General features: G+C 42.7%; 1 protein-coding gene across 3 annotated transcripts in view; it reads left to right on the plus strand.

Moving 5' to 3' along the window:
- The window catches only part of Pappa2 (pappalysin 2), a 250763-nt gene that overhangs the window by 9969 nt on the left and 220014 nt on the right, over positions 1-20780 (plus strand). For all 3 annotated transcript variants that reach the window (XM_005319772.4, XM_078022368.1, XM_040277300.2), the window contains one exon: positions 18366-19437. In XM_005319772.4, coding sequence (XP_005319829.2) covers positions 18366-19437 — 1072 coding nt within the window. The remainder of the gene's footprint in view (positions 1-18365; positions 19438-20780) is intronic.

Raw genomic sequence — 20780 nt, forward strand, 5'->3', positions numbered from 1 at the left:
TACAAGGCTTCCACCCAGCTCCTCTTCCCTCTGTCCTCTCTCAGGGTCGGGCTTGCATCATGGACTGGTGGCTCTCCCAGCCTTTTCTGGCTCTTTCCAGATTTCCTCTCATAGTTGTCTCCTCTAATAAAATCCTTGCATATTTAATCCTGTCTTGGCATCTACTTCTTGTGCTAACACAACTTTCTAATCCAAATGCAGTTTGGACTCAGTAGGTCTGGGGCAGCTTGAGGTTCTGCCTAACAGGCTCCTAGGTGCTACTGCTGCAGAAAATGTGTGGAGGGGGCAGATTTTTTTCTGTAGAGGGACAGCCAAAAATTGTTCTGACTCTGCAGACCATACAGTCCTTGTTGCATCTACTTAATTCTGGTATTAGGACATGCAAAGAGCCAAGGAAGGTACATAAATATATTGCCATGGCTGTGTTCCAATAAAATTCTCATTTGCAAAAACAGGTAGCAATAATTGGCCTACCCCTGCTATAGCGGGTTTGCCCCAAATGCCATGCTTCTACAATTCTCTCTTGTTTTGCTTCCTGTGCCACACCATCCAGAATAATGCCAACTGAAAGACTCTTGCACTACTAGTGAGGGGAAATATTATTTTTGCTTTAAAAAACAAAATTTGCAAAGTGTTCACAGGAAATAGTCATGCTAATTTCTAGGGATGAACACTAACTATGGGTAAAGTTTGTATGTATTTTATTTAGTCTTTAATATTTTTATTGATGAAAATTCATGTGCAGTGATCACCTTAAGGTTCTTTTTTAATAGTATACTGAGATATGCTATTACTTATTATTTATTACTTAAAGTTAGCATGTTTCAGTGTATGTATGCTTAATATTTTTAGCATCTTTAATGTTAAAGAATTATGTTACCACAATCTAATTTTAGGACACATTTATCAGACCCAAAAGAAATACCCTTAGCTCTGTCCTTCCTAAATTCATTGTAGCATAGGCACACCACTAATCTACTCACTGTCTCTGCAGATTTACTTGTTCTGGACATTTCATAAGATATATGGCTGTTTGTATTTAGCTTCTTTCACTTGAGGTTTGCCATATTGTTTACCTTACATCAGAGCTTCATTCCTTTCTGAAGTTGAGCAATACTCCATAGATATACTCTGTTTTATTTATAAAGTCATTAGATCATGGACATTTCAGTTGTTTCCACTTTGGGCTATTATGAATAGAGTTGTTGTGAACATTATGCACAGGGGAACATTTTTTTTTTATTTGGGGTTGGTGGGCAGATAGATGTTGGGAGAAAAATTTCTGGGTCAGATAGTAACTTTATGTTTAGCTTGCAAGGCATTGATTGGATTGTTGTAGAAAGTGGCTGCACCATTTTGCAATCCCCACCAATTCATTAGGGTTTGGTTTTATATGCTTTGAAAATCAAATGGTCTGCTGTGGCATCACTGGTGAGTAGGACTTTGTCACTGCGAATGTCTGATAACGCATGAGGTCTTGGAGAAATGTGCTATTGTCTTGCACAATCAGAAGAGATGCCTGGACCTTTGATGCCAAGGCACCTGCAATCCCAGGGAACTTTAATGGTTGAAATGGGGACTCTTGTCATGCTCTCTTCTCTAGCTTCTTGAGGGTATCCCAAGATAGATTCTGTCTTTCATGAACTGGTATCTGCATTTGGGGAGCTCATCTTTGATCCAGAGTACATTACTTTATGTTATCTCCCACCTTATGAATGCTGAATTACAGGCTTATGGGGGACACTCAGCCACTCAGAAAAAGCCACAGTGTACCAGATTCTGATACAGAAAGAAAAGGAGAAGAGAAACAGAGCAGAGAGGAAGATGGAGCCCACATAGCTCACTTATGATGCCAGGGCTTTTTCTGGGTCTTGCCCCAGGTGAGAGCCTGGGCCCACTCTGTTAAAGGATTGGTGTCTAAATCAATTGGTGTCCCAGGCTTCGAGTTGAGCTATTTTCTGGGGTGTGTGTGGGGTAAGAGGGATTTCCATTGAGCATGGCACTGATCATCCTACTCATCACTCTGCAGCTTCAGTGCCTACCACCTATAATTACTCTCCCTCTCATCATTCCCCCAACCTTCAGTTACTGTGAAAGAATCTCCTAAGTCCTTTTGATCCCAGAGAGACAATGTAGTGAGTGAGGTTTAACCGACCCAGACCCAGGTGGTAACATGGTTACTCATTCCCCATCCTCTTTGAGCCTTGTATTTACTCTCAGAATTTGGGATGAGATAGAAACACATAAAGACTCTGGGTGCAGTTCTAGAGTGAAGTACATCTTTATTTTAGAAATACTCAGGAGTGACAGGCAGGGCTGGAGAATAGGACTCACCTACTTTCTTTGGGCTTTTGGTAGCCCAAATAAATTCAACATTTTGCCTGTCACCAGCAATACTACATCCTTGATCATCTCTGCTTACTCCTCTGTGTACTTCTTTCTTGTTCCTCTGAGCATCTAATTCATTCAGAACATGTATGCCAGGAGGTCTGGCTCCTTCTCTTTCCTGTTTTAGTTCATGCCTTGAGGAGGCCAAATAAACACCTTATTTGGTGTTTATTAAGAGGAAGGCAACACCTTAGTCTGGATCCTGAACCTCATATGCCGAATATCCATGCTTTGGTTCCTGATGTCATAAACAAGTACATAAATCCTGGGCTTCAGCCCCGGAATACATGGAATTAGGTTACTCTGGGGGTGCATCAAATCTATTTCTGCTCGTGTTGTACACACCCTTGTCCTAGCGCCTTCCAGAAGCATATTTCAATGCCAAGTTCATGTTTCAGAAAGTAACAGCATTCTTCCCTTTCCATATTTACTACCTGCTTTAAAACAATCTTCCTTTTTGGATTTTTTTTTATTAAAGAGGAAATAAAGCTCAGTAGGCAATCAAAAACATCTCAGTTCTCTTTATGAGTCAGAAGTGAGTGGTAAAGAAAAGTGGTTCTGCTCAGATATTCAATATGGCAACTGGAACCCAAAGACTCAGGGCATTCTGAAGTTGAGGTATTGCCATGACAACTAGCTAGGATATCAAGACCAGTCATTGTGCCACATTTATGGATTAGAAGTCTAGTTACTTGATTATAGAAGTCACAGAGCTTAAAAGTTAGCGGATCAATCAGTCATCATTTACGTCCTGACACAGCACTTGCTAAGTTTCATACATGTAATTGGTGCACATTCTGGACAGGAAATTAAAGAAGTACTTTGGTTATATAATGCATTTGTTCATTTGCTCAACATTATTGAGCTTCTATTAGGTGAATTATGAAGCCCATAATTAGCCATATGCTGGGAAATCAAGAACTGCTAAGACAGAGGCTCACCTGAAAGGTGCTCATGGTCTGGTAGGTGGCTTCCTATAAATGGATTATTGCATCCTGGTTTGTGGAAGTGGCCAGACTTGTTTTGATGAGCCCAAGAAGGTTACTGGAGAGACAGAGGAAGGGCTGGAAGATGGTAGAATTGGGGGTGGAGGAGATAAAGGAGGTCAGACAGTCAGGCAGTGCTGGAACACCAAGCAAGCCTGAAGACCTGAAGTGGGTTCTTTGGACCTTGAGGTCAGGAAGCACTGATGACTTTAGAGAGGGCAGTTTGCTCTAGTGTTGGCAGCCAGGAGGAGAAATGACATTATAGTATATAGAGATATGCAGAAGAGAATATGAATAAAGACAGATAGCAGGTCTAATGCACTACATACAGACTGTCAGCTAGGAAGGAAAACATTAGGAATAAAACCAGGCTCAGAGAGGTTTCATTTTGTGGTGAAAGATTCAAGACTCAGGCCTGTTATTAAAGAACTACTAATCTCAAGTGGGAGACAGCATAAACCAAGAAAAATATCAGAAGATAAATATAAAGTAAAGCATGCATATGCAAACTCAATCATTCCAAGTATTATTGCAGATATTATTCCTTGACAAATATGTCTGTAGTACTTACTCTGTGCCAGGCCCAACAGCAGTCAGTTCACAAATATAAACTCAAGAACTCCTCAAGGGAAGAAATGGAGAAACTGAAGCACAGAGAGAATAAGACATGACTTAAGGTCACATGGCCAGCCCATGCAGAGCCAAGCTTTGAACTTGGGTGTTTGTCCCTGGAGCTCATGTTCTTCTCTACTTTGTGATACTGTCTCTAATTTTTTACAGCAGGAGAAATAAGGGGTGAAGGGCCCCAACCTGCTCAACTGAAGCCCTCTTATCTCTTAAACCTACTCTTCTGTTTCCTACAAGTCAATGAAGGGCCCTACCATGCTGCCTAGGTCTCTGGGAGTCCCTGTCTTGCTTTGTTGCCCCTCACGCTCTACCACATCACATATAATACCACTAATCAATCACCAAATGATGTCTGGTTTGCCTCTGCACTATATTTTGGCCCTGCTATGTTCATCCCTATGGCCTGTAGCTCCTGGAGAAGTTAATTCATTTTTCATCTATTTGACTGCAAACTATCCGAGCTTTCTCAAAAGCAAAGCAGCTCAAGCTGAAGCTTATGACCTTCATGACCTTCATGTCAAATGGCACTCTACTTACCTCCTCAAGTTCATACTGGCCCCTAGGCTAGGCATACACTTGCACACCCACATGTATACATGTGCATACATCCATGCACATATATATGTATGCACACCCATACGCACACACACATGAGCATACACACACACATGAGCACACACTCATGTACATATGTGCACACCCATATGTGTACACATGCACACATATATATACAAGCACACTTTCACATGCTTACTCTCACATACACAGCCTCACACACAAGCAGACATTTACAACCATGATCAAATACATTCACAAGCATGTATCCCTTCAGTTTAACTTCTAACAGCACCAAACTGTTGTTATGGCACAGATATATCATCTCTTTCTGGACTTGGGCTCTGATGTCTGCCCTTTGTCTAACGGTAAACCATTCCCCAAAACCATATTCACCTGTCTGTCTCTTGTTTACCATCTGAGTTTTCAGATATCTCTTCCCAGAAATTGACCTTGATCTTCCTAGAGACTGATCTAGGTTTGTTCTCCAATGTGTTTTCCTGGGACCCTTACTCTGCTTTATCAACATACTTAGAAGAACTTACCATAATTTCCATTTTGCTTTTGTTCATGAGATACATACTCATTGAGCTCCTGCTGAAAGCCAGGCAACATGCTGGGCAAAGGCATTAAATAGACAGATGCAGCCCTACCTCCTGGTCATTTCTATCCCAAACTAACTCCCCAATCCTCACTATAAGCCTTCTGGGACCGGGGCTGTACCTGGCTCATTGCCGCATCCCTAGCACCTTGTGCATGGTCAGATAGTAACAAATAACTCTTCCAATAAATATTTGACAAGAAGGTGAATGAATAAGTAAGCCACTAAGGAATCAGTCTTACAAACTGTGAAGAGAATTATTCTATTTGAAAGTAGGCAAGGAAAGTCTGGTAATCTTAAAGTTCTATTGATTTGGAAGATGGTCAAGATATTTGAAATTTCCTCACTAATAATTAGAAGGAGCACTTATCCTCTGCCTCAACTCCTCCCTTTTCACCCAGAATATATTTATCCTTGATAAATATTGACTGGAAATTAATCTAGAAAAATCTCATGTAATTTATAACTAGGCTTAACCAAGCTTATTTCCAAAATTTCAGAAATTCTCTTTAAGTGCTTCTTTGGATTTGCATGCATTATCTCTTTCTCATTATCGAGGGGCTTTTGTGTGTATTTGTACACTGTTCCCTCAGTGGAAGTGGAGAAGGGCGCCTCTAGAACCAGCCTGATGAAGAGGCCAGCAAGGACCTAGGCATGTTCTTTAGGCTTCAGTTCTTTCCAGGGCTGTTCCTTTTCTAGTCCTCTTAAAATCTGGGATTTTTATACATTTTTTTTGTGGGGGTAAAAAATCCTTTTAATGTATCCATTGGCAGTTCCTAGATCAGTTTAGTTTTTATTCAGACACTCACTAGTTCCTTTATTCAACAGATGTTTATTGAGCACAAAGTAGGTATTCAATAACTAATTTAGAAAGGAACTCCAACTGCATACAGAATAATTATAAACACTAACTACAGTAGAGGTCTATTTTAGACATTGTTTGTTTCAAGGCACATTAATAATTTGGAATATACACAATAGAATATCCTTATAATCCTGGTGGTACAGCTGTGGCATGGATCCTAAAGGAGGAGGTCATCCTAGTAGGATTTCCTTCCTGGGTGTGGCAGTCTTGTTGGGCCTTTGAGCAGAGTGTAGGATATCACTTGATTGACCTCATCTAGGGGCCAGCCTAGTCCACTGGCAGAGAAGGGGACACTAGGTAGTCATCCCACCCTCTCTGCCTCTTTGCCTCTCTGCTCTCAGCATTTCTGGGGCCTAAACAGTGACAGTGTGCCGCTGCATGCTGCAGAAACCCAGGCACCAATGGGGGAGGCAACTGCTGCCCTTGCATTCCTGGGCACTTCAGTCAACATCATCCTCCTAGCCTGCCTCCTGCCAGTCTGCAGCCTTCCTGCTCTTCAATACAGCATGCTGTAGTTCCCCTTTCAAGCTCCTGTATGCAGCAGGTGTAGCCTCTGATCACCTGTAGACTTTTGGGGGCACCTCTGGCTTCCAGTCACCTCTATCCTTCAGCATGAGGTGCGTTCCTGAGCCAGGCACCCCTTTCTCTCCCCTCCACATGGCCTGCTGATTACCAGTTCCTGATCTCTGTGCAAGCTGTTCCCTTGTCTTCGTGTCATGCATCAGTCTCATTGTCTGTCTAAATTAATTTCCTACATGTAGTGGGTAGGAATGCTGAGCCTGGGGTCTGATTGTATTGGGCTCAAGCTTTTTACTAGCACTATACACTTGGCAAATTCAATCCCATCATCTGCAAAATCGAAGCAGAGGTGATTTCTGTCTCAAAATTGTTGTGATGATTAAATAAGTTAAAATGAATTGGAGGCTTGGAGCAGTGCCTGGCACACAGTGAGTACTTGTTGGATGTTGGTTGCTGTTTATATCATCTGTAGAGCTCTGTGGCACACAGGGACCAGAGCTGGCTGTCAGGACATTCATAGCCCTGGCTCATATTACCCTTTCCCGTGGCCTTCCCTGCCCATTCTAGTTCTGCATACTCTCCTTCTCCAGAACTTTTATTGCATGGATATCTATATGATACAATTTAACATGTAATTGTAATGAAACCTGATTAATTGGATTTCATCTAAGCAGAATCCTTAACTATGTTTTAGCTATTGTGCTTTTTAGGAGACATGGGTACATGATAAAAAGATGAGTTCAAAAGAGGAATCCATTGGGAAAAGACACAGCCCATTAACATGTGGGTTTAAACCAATCCTTTCCACCTTCTATAGCCACAGCCAAGGAAGGGTGGGGTAGTAAAAAACAGTTCTAGCTATGACCTGAAAACCCTTCTGCAGTAATCCTAGAGACAGAGATTCCAGGCAGTCTGTCCATGCAACAGACAACCCATCCCAGTCTCCACTTTGCAAATGGGACAGTGAGGCACAGAGAGTGAAAGGCATCTTCCTGATGCTACACAGGAGAAGGCTGAGACTATGCTCCCAGGTTTCTTGCCTTCTAATTTGATGTGATTTCAACTCTTCCAGGTTGCCTTTGCTTGATTTAAATCTCTCATTGGAAAGCAGAGAAAAATGTTTTTTAGGAAGATTTTTCAGTAAGAAAATGAAACAAACAAAACTGATGAAGACCATAGTCCTCATTTGACCTGAAATGCCAATAAAATCGATCACTATTTTCCTTTGTTCTTTGTCATTCTTACTCAGGAGCTAAGTGGCCAAGCTATGTCACCATAGGGGTTTACTCCTGGAGCCAAATTTAAGTGTCTTCTTTGAACACTGGGCTCTGTAGACTCACCTGGGTTCAGTTTGGAAACACACACTCTGTCCTTCAGTTCCTCCAGACTTTCACACTGGTGGAAAAGGGGCAGTGAGCATTTAGTATTTGACTGCCCCAGTATTTGGTGTGTGTAGTCTCTGGGTCAGCAGCCTCAACTTGTTCCCTAGAAGGCAATCAGAGTCCTCTGGGTTACTTGTGATGGCATAGAGGAGGCAAAAATGCTCAGCTATTATTAAATGAGCAGAGAGGGTATACAGTGGATGACGATAAGACACAGCGGGCTAATGCTGGCAGAGTAAAACAGTGTCTCACTTTAGAAACCCTCAGCCTCCAAGCAATCGGGAGGTTGTTTTCATTGCAAGAGGAACTCCTGCAGGCTTGCTTTACATCGTGACTCCTATCATTGGGTATGTATGTAATATTATTTAAGCACTTCTTAAGGTAGTATTGATTCTGTAAATTGTACTTGGTAAAATGCCAGAGTAAATTTCTGAGAGTATCCAAATTATTTATTTGGCAGAGGAGCAAAATAACAGAATTGGTTGTGGTGGTGGTGGTGCTGCTGCTGCTTAGTAGCTGTAAGAGAGACTTCTTGGGCAGCCCTTGATAGAGATAGAGTCAGGCTGGGGAAGAAGGGTGATGGCATCCTTCTGTGAGTACCATTCTGTCCTTCCCAGGATGGGCAGGTGCTGGGGTAACTTATCAAGGTGAAGCATATTCTAGACTCTCAGGTGCATGATTTGGTGCGTGATTTGGTGACTCTATCTTCATGATCTACCTTTTGCTTTTGAGGATTTTTCAAGCACATGGTTTCCTAGTTTTGTTAAGGAGGAAAGCCAGCTTGATTGGCAGAGCAGCTCTCCATGTCTGTTTCTCTGCTAAGGTTAGTTCAACCCTTCCTTCCGGACCACACCAGCTGACCACTGGGCACTAATGTCTTGTTGAAAGAATTCCAGAGTCACAAGACCAGCAAATCCCATTGAGTGCTCAGGAAATTTCATACTGCTTGTTCTCAGAGGTTATATAAAATGGTCAAAATAGAATTACAATAAGTAGATAAATAAATACATATGTAAAATCCATGTTTAAAATTACACTGAAAACTGTTCTCTTTCTCTGTGTCTCTGTCTCTTTTTCCTGATGGCAATGATTAGACATAAAGAACATTACAATGCTTATTCAATTTTGGTTATCTATTTATTTTCTTATGTGGGGAAAGATAAATTAAAGTTGCTAAATGTTTTGAGATAATGGGTGATATCAGGCAAAATATTGACTTGAGAGGAAATTGCCCAGAAGAGTCATGAGGTGGCAAGTCTGATGGTGGCTCAATTCTTAGTCCTTCCTAGGTAACAGAGAAGGAGATGGGAAGCCAGCATGGTTTTATACCAGTACTGGGGACAGAGATGTGCTGGCCAGATTGGTAACTGCTCCTACTATGGGGAGTAAGCGGTATAGAAGGTAGGGGAGGATTAAGAGATATTTTTCTTTGTTAAAGGTCATGGAGTTTTTAGTGTCTTGTGACATATTTTCAGTTGGGAGGATGCTCTTTTGTGGATTTAGTCCATTAATGTATTACTTATTCCTACATGGGCTAGATGTCAGCCTGATACAATGGGAGTGTGGAGAGCATAAGGCTGGTTTACAGCTTTCACCAGGCTTATTAGACTGTTGAAGAGATAGGGCTAAACATGCAAAAAGGCTAGCAATGATATTAGCAGAGAATAATATGATTGCATGCTTAGTAAGTACTGAGCACTCTTTTGTTTAGCATATGTGCATTCATTTAACCTTCCCCAAGTGAGGTATGGTATGACCTCCACTTGGCGTGGATGAGGAAGTGAGGTCTGGAGAAGTACACCAGGTTACTCAGGGTGGCAGGGCCAGTGTATGTGATTGATCTAGTTTCTTGAGCTCCATAGCCTGATCTTCCAGCTACAACAGATTTAGCTATCTTTTTAGTTTTCAGTTGGCTGCTAGGTTTCTAAGGCCTTGGAGAATCTGGAGAATTTGGGAAAGGGGCAGGATTATCCTAAGAGATACTCAGAAAGCTTCTGAAGGCACTGGTCATTCTTGGCAAGGCATGTTACAACTCTAGGTCGACTACTTGGTCTCTCTCTGTGGGTTGCTTTCTCAGCAAGAAAACAATAACCTAGGCACGGAGGTAGTCATTGCCAAGCCCCAAAGCCATGTGGCTTCTTGCTTGGTGGCAAGGTAAGCTTCCTGGAGAAGGAGGCTCTTGTTGCCTCAGGCTCATTTCAGGGTCATGGCAGCACTGGGCCTGGTTCTTCACAACTATGGGCTTCACAGGGACCTGAGCCCTTTGCTCTATAGATTTTTCTGAAAATGTAAAATTCCTTTACTCAACCTCAAGGTTATGTAGAAATGGAAATGGTCAATTTACTATTTAACTGCTAACTTATTTTTGTCCTTACATTTTTCTTATTCTAATCTTCCAACAAAATTCGATTAGCTCACTTTTTCTACTTAAAATCCTTCAGGATGAGCAGACTTAGAGAGTTTATTTATTGTAGAAATTAAAAAATATTTTTCTATGAATCTGAATTTTTGAAATAGACACATTTATTATTTTAAATAATTTGGATTAGAGTACATATGTTGTTTCAGAATTTGCCTTGTTTTCTAATAAATAAGCTGTGAACATTTTCCTGGTCCTTAAATATTCTTCAAAAGTATGATTTTTTTAAAATGGTAGGGTGCTATGGAATGTCATTTTTCTGTGATTAAATAATGTTGTGACCATCCTGTAAATATACCTCGCAGACTGTTTTCCTGAAGAGGAGTCTTAGGACTGAAATACTGGGGCTGGAGGGCCTGAATGTTTTGGGAAATGATTTTCAAATGGCTCTCCAGAATGGTTTACCAAGTTTCTCTCTCTCCAGCAGTGCACGTGTGCCTTTTTTCTCCACGGTATCATCTAGAGACTATTGCTGTTCTTTCTTTGCCAACTTGAGAGATGAGAATTTTTATCTTGTCTTCATTTGCATTTCTTTGACATTGAACTCTTGAAATTCTTATTTCCGCTTGAAATTTTTACTTCTTATTTTCCCTCTCATGTCTTCACACACACTATGCTCCCTCCTCCATTGTTGGCACCCAATATTGTGCAGGTAATAAGTAAGCAAAGAGAAGTGTCTCAGTTGATCACTAGACAGACTTGTCCATGGTGTGTGTTTGCATCTGTGTGTGCATGTGTGTGTGTGTGTGTATGTGTGTGTGTGGTGTGTTAAATAAGTGAGGTGAAGCTGGGAGTCCAGGAGGCTCACCTGAGAATGTGAACTATAATACAGTCACTAGATGAACCTTTATTCATCATTCGCTGCTGACAAGGCCTGTCCTTAGAGACACAGTCTGCTTTGGTTTGGAGTCCTGCTACTGAGGGGCTGGAAGTCGTAGCTTAGCTGCTGGGCATCTGCATGGCATGCGGGTCCTGGGTTGGATCCCCAGTAGCAACAGAAAAACAAAACAAAAACCAACAAGCCAAAACACAAAACAAAGCTGAAGGGCTAGCTCAGTGGTAGAGCTCTTGCCTAACAAGTGTGAGGCCCTGGGATCCATCTCCAGTACTGCCCCAAACAATCAAACAAAGCAAACAACCAAACAACCACCCCTCACCCAACCAACCAATGACAAGGGCTATAGCAACAGCTGCTGCTCAAAGTGTAGTCGGGGGCCCAGCACATCAGTCCCCTGAAGGCTTGTGGGAGGTGGGATTTCAGGCACCACAGATTCCACATACTTTAATTCCTGGGCTTTTCATAGCCCTGGTAAAATGAAAGAAGACTGGAGCCTCTGGTCTGAAGCCTCATCTTCTGGGTCATTTATGTGCCATTTCAGTCTGACTTTCATGCGAGTGCTTCTGATACTAGGTAGCACACAAGGTGAGTGTGCTTTGGAGTCAGCCCCTTGCCCTGCCCACACCCCCAATCAGTCACAATAATATCTCAGAGAAGCTAACGCGTAATGTCACCATGCCAGAAACTGTTAACTATACTTCTATAGGTGTCACACATGGGTTGCTTTTCCTGAATTGTGAACTTCTTTAGGTTCTTCTCCCCCATCTTGTCCTTCTTGTGTTTTCTTGCTCACTCAGGCAGTTTTAAAGAAGCCCTGCCCTCTCCCTGCAAATCTGCCTCATGGACCCCCACCTTGTGCATGGGTGGCCTGTGGAAAGCCAGGGAAATCCCCTCTACCAGGTTCCTATCATCTTTGCACACAGGAGACCATGACTAAAGTGAGAAGTGCTCCATAAGGCGAGGATGAATAATCTGTGGCAAAGATGCCAGTGAAACCATCCCCAGGAGGCTCCCACTCTGCGCTCTAATTCTTAAATCCTTGGACTCATAAATGAAAATCTGAGCCTACTCCTGTCTTGAGGGAGAATTATCTAGAGCAGCTGAAAAACACCTCCCTGGGCTCTCTCTCTCCTACTCTTCCTGCTCATGGTACTGCTCTCTGCCAGGTGTGCGAGGTCTTTGATGGATGGCTTCTCTCCTTCTCCTTTGTCCTTTTCATCCCCCTCATCCTCTCTGGCAGGGGTGGAGTAGGTCTGCAGAAGCAGCGCACTCCTGTGGGGCAGCCCCAGCCATGACATCCTGAGAAAGGACCCTGCCTTGCAGCAGGCTGATTCATGGCCGTGACCTACCCTGGCCTTGTTTTTTGCTCATTTTCCTCCTAAAAACAAACTTGCACCACACAGCATGTTTTTTGAGTTACCAGAATGGATGACACCATGTGTGACTCCTCTGTTTTGCTGAGTGGAGCCTCACCTTCTTGGAAGCTGCTGGGGCTTCCTGGAGGAGCAGGGTTCTCACTCCTGACTAATCCTCTAGAGGCACAGAGCAGAGCTCCACTGGGGCCATTTCCTGGATGTGAGCTTCCCCCACTGTTTCTGCCTGGCCTTACCTTCTGTCAGCTGGGCTTGCTGCTGAATGATCTCATCTATCATACTCTGCATGGACAGATGTTCCCTCGATGGTGGGCCTCTGTCTTACCACGGTGTTGTCATTCACCTGAGTAGGGTTCAGAAGGAAGCAGTTTCTTATGTGATGGCAGGAAAAGCACACCCAACCCTCTGGGTAGTGTCACCATCTGTAGCCACAATGAGAACCTGTGAGACCCTGTGGTGCATTTGTCTCAGTCACATGCAATTGCAGGGCAACCAGGGACCTCCAAGATTGGTGGAAACACTCTTCCTCTAGGTCAAGACCCTCATTACTCAATGTGACTTCCAAAGCAGAGTGGGAGCAATGAAAGAACAAAACCCTGTTCTCCCTTGACCCTGGAGGAAGTCCACTGATGTCGAAGAGAGGCTCTTGTCATCAAGGAACTCTCAACTTGCTTGTTTGAATAATAATAAAGAAAAAATCAGCAGGACACAGGGCTCAGCAAATGGCAATAGAAAATCCCTTTGATGAGGGCAATGAGGGAGGACTTCTCAGAATTTTGGAATGGCATGCCCATAGATGGCAGACATTTCAGACAATGAGGCAGACAGGATATCATTTCTGGGGCTGGGATTCTACTTGGCATGTTAGTGTTTAGGAAAATCGTGGTGCCAGGAGCACATGTGGACTAGGGAGGAGGTATTCAGTTAGAGAGGCATAAGAGAATGGTGCCTCAGAGCATTGGTCTCAGCATTGGGCCCATGTGGCCTTTCAGAATGAGGCAATTTGGCTTTCCCATTTGTTGGAGTTCTTTGAAATAAGCTGAAATACAGATACTTCTCTGCTTTTAGGAAGAAAGGGATGAGATGGTGCTTTTCCCTTTTGCATAAAATAAGCATGCCAAAGCTGTGGATTCCTGAAAGATCTCAGATTGTTTTTTCTTGCCTAATAATTGACTTTTACAACTCCTGGAGTAGAGAACGCTCTTCTCTTCATTCCGGTGCCAGGAGCACTGTAGATGCATCACTCTTCCTATCTGGTCTCATCAGGGAACTCCATTCAGACAAAACCAACTGACAGAAGGTGTCAGGAAGGGAGGCGATGATCTGGTAGAGAATTAGGAGTTCCACTGGCAGTTCCGCTAGAGCAGTGGCCAGGTGGGAGCAGCTCCTAGATGGACCATCCTTCTTCCTATTTTTATGACATTGTCTTCAAGTATAGATTCTTTTTCTACTAGTTACATACCTAGTGGGGAAACCAAGGACAAAAAGGAAATAGAGATGGCCTGAGGGGAGTCTTCAGTGAATCATCTTCTTGTTACCATCTCCCACTTTGCTCACAGTCCTGGCTTCAGGATAACAAATTCCCTTTGCCTCTGGGTCTCCTAGAAGTAACTACTGACTCTTGTATATCACAAAAGACCCTGTGGGGCCACCCCAAAATTCTACCAAATATTCATTGAGGCAGCCTGTCAACTTAGGCTCTGGCTAACAGGGAGATGTGAACTGTTGTGCCCACCACTCTGTTTTCTTCTCCAAAATATTTTTGGAGAAATATGTACATATGGATGTAAATTTGTACATTTTTAAAAGATTCAGATCCCAGTTATCTTCCAGTAGTGATGTACAAATTTATTAATGCTACATGTCACTTTTTTAGTTTCCAAACAACAACAGCTAAACATTTTTGGTTTAGTATTTGAAATATTTTAGTGCAATAAAAAGGACATTTAATTTTTGATCAAATAAAATTAGTTTTGGTCCTGTCTCTGTCACTTGCTAGATGTGACTGTGAGTCACTTGCTGAGTTTTTGGTCTTTAAGGGAAGATACTGAAATCCAGCTCATAGATTTGTGGTACAGTTTAATAGGGTTGTTACATGATCAGTGGTTAGAGCATAGTAGACACCCAATGGGAGACAGTTTGAATCTCTATTTTTTCTTGGCATAAGCAGCTGTTCTCCTGAGTGCAAAGAAAGACCACAAGAAGTGGAAAGAAGCAAGGTTACTCCCATATAGAAGCCACACCTTGCGATTTCTCCATTTGACATCATTGCATGTGAACCTCTACTATGACAGTCACACTTCAGTAGAGGTTTTCATAATCAGTCTGGAAGAATATATTCCAGTTTTAGAGGAGGACTTTTTCCTTGAGGAAAGTTGACTCTATATTTCCAAATGCTGGTAATTAATAATAGTAGAGAACTGGATACAAATGATTTTTGTGGAAGACACATATGAGTATATTGTTCTTTTAAGATACCCATGGTCTCTAAATGTGATTTCTGGAGCTGGGGGCAGTAATACAATAGAAGAGATATGATCACTTTATTTACTTTCTTTTTCTTCCAAACTCAGTTTAAATACAAGATAAGGTGTTAAAACAAGTTTAAATTTAATGAACGTTGACATATAACAGAAGGTAGTTGTAAGCAAGAGATAAAAAAATTATTCTTAAAATTTTAAGATGATGTGGTCCGAATGTTTGGCTTCAACACCATCACCATCTTTTAAGTTACATCATTTGATCTGATTTTTCTAACGATGAGTTATCATAGTTCAGTGTGGTGTTGAGTGATTTCATAAATCATATTCATGATCTGTTTGTTCCCTCTGTTCTTCCCAAGAATGTGGCTTTGATGAATAAACAAGTTATAATGTGCTTGCTTCCATCACATGTACATCCAAAGTTATAAAATCACAATGTTACACAAGCTCAGAGTTGCACCGTGGAGATTGTGCTGGCTTAAATGAAGTTGGTCTGTCAGCCCTCATAATACTAGACTGAGAGGTCAGAGAAGTCTCCCGAATGTGGTGATTCTGTAACTTCTCTTTTGAAACATATTTTGTCTTGTTTCTGCTTAATGAGGTAGAGAAAGCAGGCCTTGGGGTCCTTCTCAGGGTATGTGGGGGCTGTGCAGCTGCAGCTGCTGTGACCCTAGCTTGTGGTTAAAGGGTACTGAAAAGCAGGTGTTGGATGGATGCATTTTATGCCCAGGTATGATTGGTCACTGCTCACAAGTAGACATCTTATTAAAGTCAAAACCCAGAGTGGAGGCAATATTTACCCTTTTTAAAATCACAGGAAAATCAGATCATCAGAAAAGCAGCCACATCTACTTTAGTCAGAGGGAAAAGGAGACCTCTGGCAGCTTGCATCTGCTTTCCTGTTTAGTCCTGCAGTGCTGGAAAAGGCTCAGACTGGCTCACCAGAGCCAATTGTGTGTTTCTCTCTCCAGCCCCATGTCTATGACATCATGTTAGTAACTTGAAATTGGCCATTGTGGGAGTAATTTACACCACAGAAATTGGCAAATGTGGCAAATTTGCAACTCAATGGTGAATGTTAATGTTTCCTTTGAGGAAAGTAAGTAGAAATAATTATTTTATTGATAATTAAATAGAAGTTATTAAGTAAATTGAAGTGCTCAAAATGGTAACTAGATGCCTGGCAGATAATCAAGTCAATTATCTGGTAATTTATATGCCAAATGTAGTAATTTATACCCCAATTCATACACATATCTATATATGTAACATATATAAATTGGACTACCCAGTTCTTTTCCTAAAAACCAGCATATAGCTGACAAATTAGTATCTCTTTGGTACTTATTTTAAATACTGTAGCACACTCATTCACAAGTCAGCAGACTCACATAATTAAGCCTCTGTAGTACTTATAAAAATATATGAACCAAGAAGAAAATATGAATCAGGAAACCAAGTATCCATCTGAGCAGGCTTGCCTTACTTTTTGAAAATCTACCTAACACAAGAATTCTCAAAGCAATATTTTTAAGCTTCTTTAACAAATCTAGTCATAAAAACAGTAAAACCCAAACCCAAACGGGAGCATCTCCATCACAGTATATGTAGCTTCTCATCATCAGTTCTACTAAGTATCGTTGTTTGAATCACTGGGTCGGTTAGGAGCTGTCTTTGGAAAAAATAATTTTTATCTTTTAATTCACATGTAATTTACTTTGGGATAAGAGCAGATAGTCTGTTATTTATAAAAATACAGCTACTGCCATCAGAATGGGAAGCATCCTACTTGTAAATCGAGACAATCCATAGATGAGTAGTGTTGGCTTAGACTATATAAAAGATCAAGGATAAATAAAATTCTTGTTCAACAGCCTGGGGAAGAAGGACTCTTGCTACTATTGCTGGGCACATGAATCTAAGGATAGTCGATTTCTCCCATTGTTTATTCATCAGATCAACAAATTATTATACATTTCCATGTCAGCGTATATTACCTTCATTATCTTACAAATTCAAACCCCTGAGACTATAAGAAGAGGCCCCCCAGAAGACAGGGTGGGTTAATCAGCCACTGGTTGCTGGGAGCACTCAAGGTCTCCAAATTGCCTCTGGTTCCCTTGTGCCCATGGCCCTGACACACTGGACCATACTACCCTCTCTTCCTGCCAACATAGCAGTGATTGGGTATCCGAAGGTATTCCTGCCTTTGTTCATTCAAATCAACTTAACTGTCCTGTGCCTGCTCTGAGCAAGGTGGTGAGGCAGTGAATGGCAGGGACCTTCATTTATCTGGGAATTTCAGCTTGTGGTTATGGTGGGTGGGCAGCTTTGGGTATAGAACAGTCATTCTAATAATCAACTCCCTGTTTTTTTCAGCTGGGACTGATACTATTTTGCTTTATCTGGGAAACATTTGCTCCCTGGGATTGATAACCAAATGCCAAGTGTTTTCTTTGATATAAGGAGGCTGGTTCTTAATGGGATAGGGAGAGGGAGCATGGGAGGAGTAGATGAACTCTAGATAGGGCAGAGGGGTTGGAAGGGAAGAGAGGGGGCATGGGGTTATTAATGATGGTGGAATGTGATGATCATTATTATCCAAAGTACGGGTATGAAGACATGAATTGGTATGAATATACTATGTGTACAACCAGAGATATGAAAAATTGTGCTTTATATGTATAATAAGAATTATAATGCATTACACTGTCATATATAAATAAAAAAATGAATAAATTTTAAAAATTATTCTTGCCCATTGAGAGGTACTGCAAGAAATAGCAGGCTAGGAACAATGTTATGTATAGTCTTTGACAGACTCCTTGAGTCACCAACTCCTTATTTTCTCTATGAGAATCATCATTTTAATGTTCAATAGAGAAAAAAGACTTTTGGAGAGGACAGGAGGTTACTGTTGTTTGCAAAATCAAGGACTGTCCACAAGACTTCTGAGGAAATGGAAAGGAGTTAGGATCAGTAAGGGAAGGCCAGGACTCAGAGTCCGGGGACATGAAGAGTGTTCCTGATGAAGTGCTAAAGGATGGTTGTCATTTGCATTGGATACCCATTTTTCAGCTTCCCTTTGGTTATTTAAAAATACCAGAATGGGCCAAACTGGGTTGATTCTCAAATCAGATTCCTTCTGAGAATGGAAGTTGGCAGATGGTCTAATTTGGGATATGGACCAGCACTCCACGTGGGGAAACAGTATCACTCACTTTTTTTCCATTAAAACTCTACATTCTGGCCATTTACATGGGTTTTCTTCTCCTTTTCTCCGTCTCTCTTTGTATCTGGTATGTCTCCCTTTGATTCTTCTTTCCCAGGAGTGTTTGATAACTGCTCCCACACAGTCAATGATAAGGGATGGGCCCTGGGGATCCGCACAGGGAAGGACAAGGGAAGGCGAGACGCTCGCTTCTTCTTCTCCCTCCGCACTGATCGCGTGAAGAAAGCCACCATCGTGACTGGCCACAAACGCTACCAACCAGGTACATGGACACATGTGGCAGCCACTTACGACGGACAGCGCATGGCCCTGTATGTGGATGGCACCCGGGTGGCTAGTAGTCTAGACCAGTCTGGACCCCTGAACAGCCCCTTCATGGCTTCTTGCCGCTCCCTGCTCCTAGGGGGAGACAGCTCTGAGGACGGGCACTATTTCCGTGGATACCTGGGCACTCTGGTCTTCTGGGCAACTGCCCTGGCACAAAGTCGCCTACAGCACAGTCCACAGCATCCCAGTGGGGTGGAGGAGTTGACCACCCTAATCCTGACGGCCAGTTTTGATCCTCTGAAGGAACAGTGGGTCCCCTTTAGGGATGAGAAATATCCCCGCCTGGAGGTTCTCCAGGGCCACCAGCCAGAGCCTGAGCTCATGTCACCGTTGCAGCCCCCACTCTGTGGGCAAACTGTGTGTGACAATGTGGAACTAATCTCCCAGTACAATAGACACTGGCCCCTTCGGGGAGAGAAGGTGATCCGATATCAGGTGGTGAACATCTGTGATGATGAAGGTGGGCATCCCATTGTGAGCGAGGAGCAGATCCGCAGGCAGCAAGAGGCTCTGACTGAGGCCTTCAATCGCTACAACATCAGCTGGCAGCTGGGCATCCACCAGGTCCACAACTCCACCCTGCGCCACCGGGCTGTGCTTGTGAACTGTGAGCCCAGCAAGATTGGCAACGACCATTGCGACCCTGAGTGTGAGCACCCCCTCACCGGCTATGATGGAGGTGACTGCCGCCTACAGGGCCGCTGCTATTCCTGGAACCGCAGGGATGGGTTCTGTCACGTGGAATGCAACAACATGCTGAATGACTTTGATGATGGGGACTGCTGTGACCCCGAGGTGACTGACGTACGCAAGACCTGCTTCGACCCTGACTCACCCCACAGGTAAGGAAGTGGGCTTGGGTGTCCTTTGTATGGAGGGCGTTTCCAACATTGTTCTGCCCTTTGGCTTCACACTTTTTTTTTTTTTTTTTTTTGTACTGGGGCACTTTACCACTGAGCCATGTCCCAGCATTTTTCTTTTTCTTTTTTGAGACAGGGTATGGATAAGTTGTTTAGGGTCTCACTAAGCCACTCTTTCATACTTTATTGGGCTTTTAGGAAGGACTAGGTGTCATGTTAGGCAATTAGCGCCACAGAAGACAAGGGACAGTCTTCACAGAACTCAGGATCTGTGGAGCAGACAACTGTGTAGCATGTACCTGAGGCACAGGGGAGTGGAAGGACTCACTGTACCTGACCAGGCCAGGATCTCAAGGAGAACAAACACTGCAGGTTGTGATAGCAACCAGTCAATGCACTCCCATAGGTGGTTCTTCCTGTGGTCACAGGGTCTTACCAAAGTCAGACAAATCCATGGAAACATCTCACAACTGCTTGGTCTTTGGTGAAGTTTGAGCAGTTCAGTGCATTCATGGGCACAAGCGTACTTTACACCTGGCCTCAGGTTCCCAAAGTCTTCTACAGTTCCCTGGTAATTTCCATTTGCCATGTGGCATCTACAGGGGTCTTTTGTAGAGGGAAAATCAGATCCTGTAATTCCCCTTCTGACTTTTTCCTCACTGCACTTAATACCTAAATCCTCCTCTGGCTCACAGATCCTGCTGCGATCGGGCCCTTTCTACATGGCCAGCTTCTTCCTCTCTATCACTTTCTTTGCCCACATGGCACAGCCTTGCTGGCTGTTCTGTTCTGTTCTGTTCTGTTCAATAGATGAATCTTCTTCCCACCCCCAAGGCTTTACCTTGACTATTCTTTTTGGAATTCTCTTTACCTTGATCTTCTCTTGGTGGGTTCTCTCTCATCATTCTAATATCTACCTGATCTACCTTCTACCTCCTGGGGTAGCCTTTCCCAACCCCTCAGTCTAAAGCAGCTATCCAATCATTTTTTTGTGGGGGTGGTTACCAGGGATCGAACTCAGGAGCACTTGATCACTGAGCCACAATCCCAGTCCTATTTTGTATTTTACTTAGAGACAGGTCCTCACTGAGTTGCTTATCATCTAATTTTAACCACCTGCCCAACACCACTTCAGATGTTTTTTCTATGCAGTCATGTGTTTTTCTGTCTTTCCCATTTGGATTGCTGATTCCATGAGAACAGGGGCCTTGTCTGTATTGTCTCTATGTTCCCAGTGCCTTGAACAGCCACCAATGTGGAATTATTTGTCTCATGCTTATTTTGATGAATGAATGCATCAGATGTATCTTCTGTTCTGAGACTGA

This window comes from Ictidomys tridecemlineatus, chromosome 10, assembly GCF_052094955.1.
Source record: "Ictidomys tridecemlineatus isolate mIctTri1 chromosome 10, mIctTri1.hap1, whole genome shotgun sequence".
NCBI lineage: Eukaryota > Metazoa > Chordata > Mammalia > Rodentia > Sciuridae > Ictidomys > Ictidomys tridecemlineatus.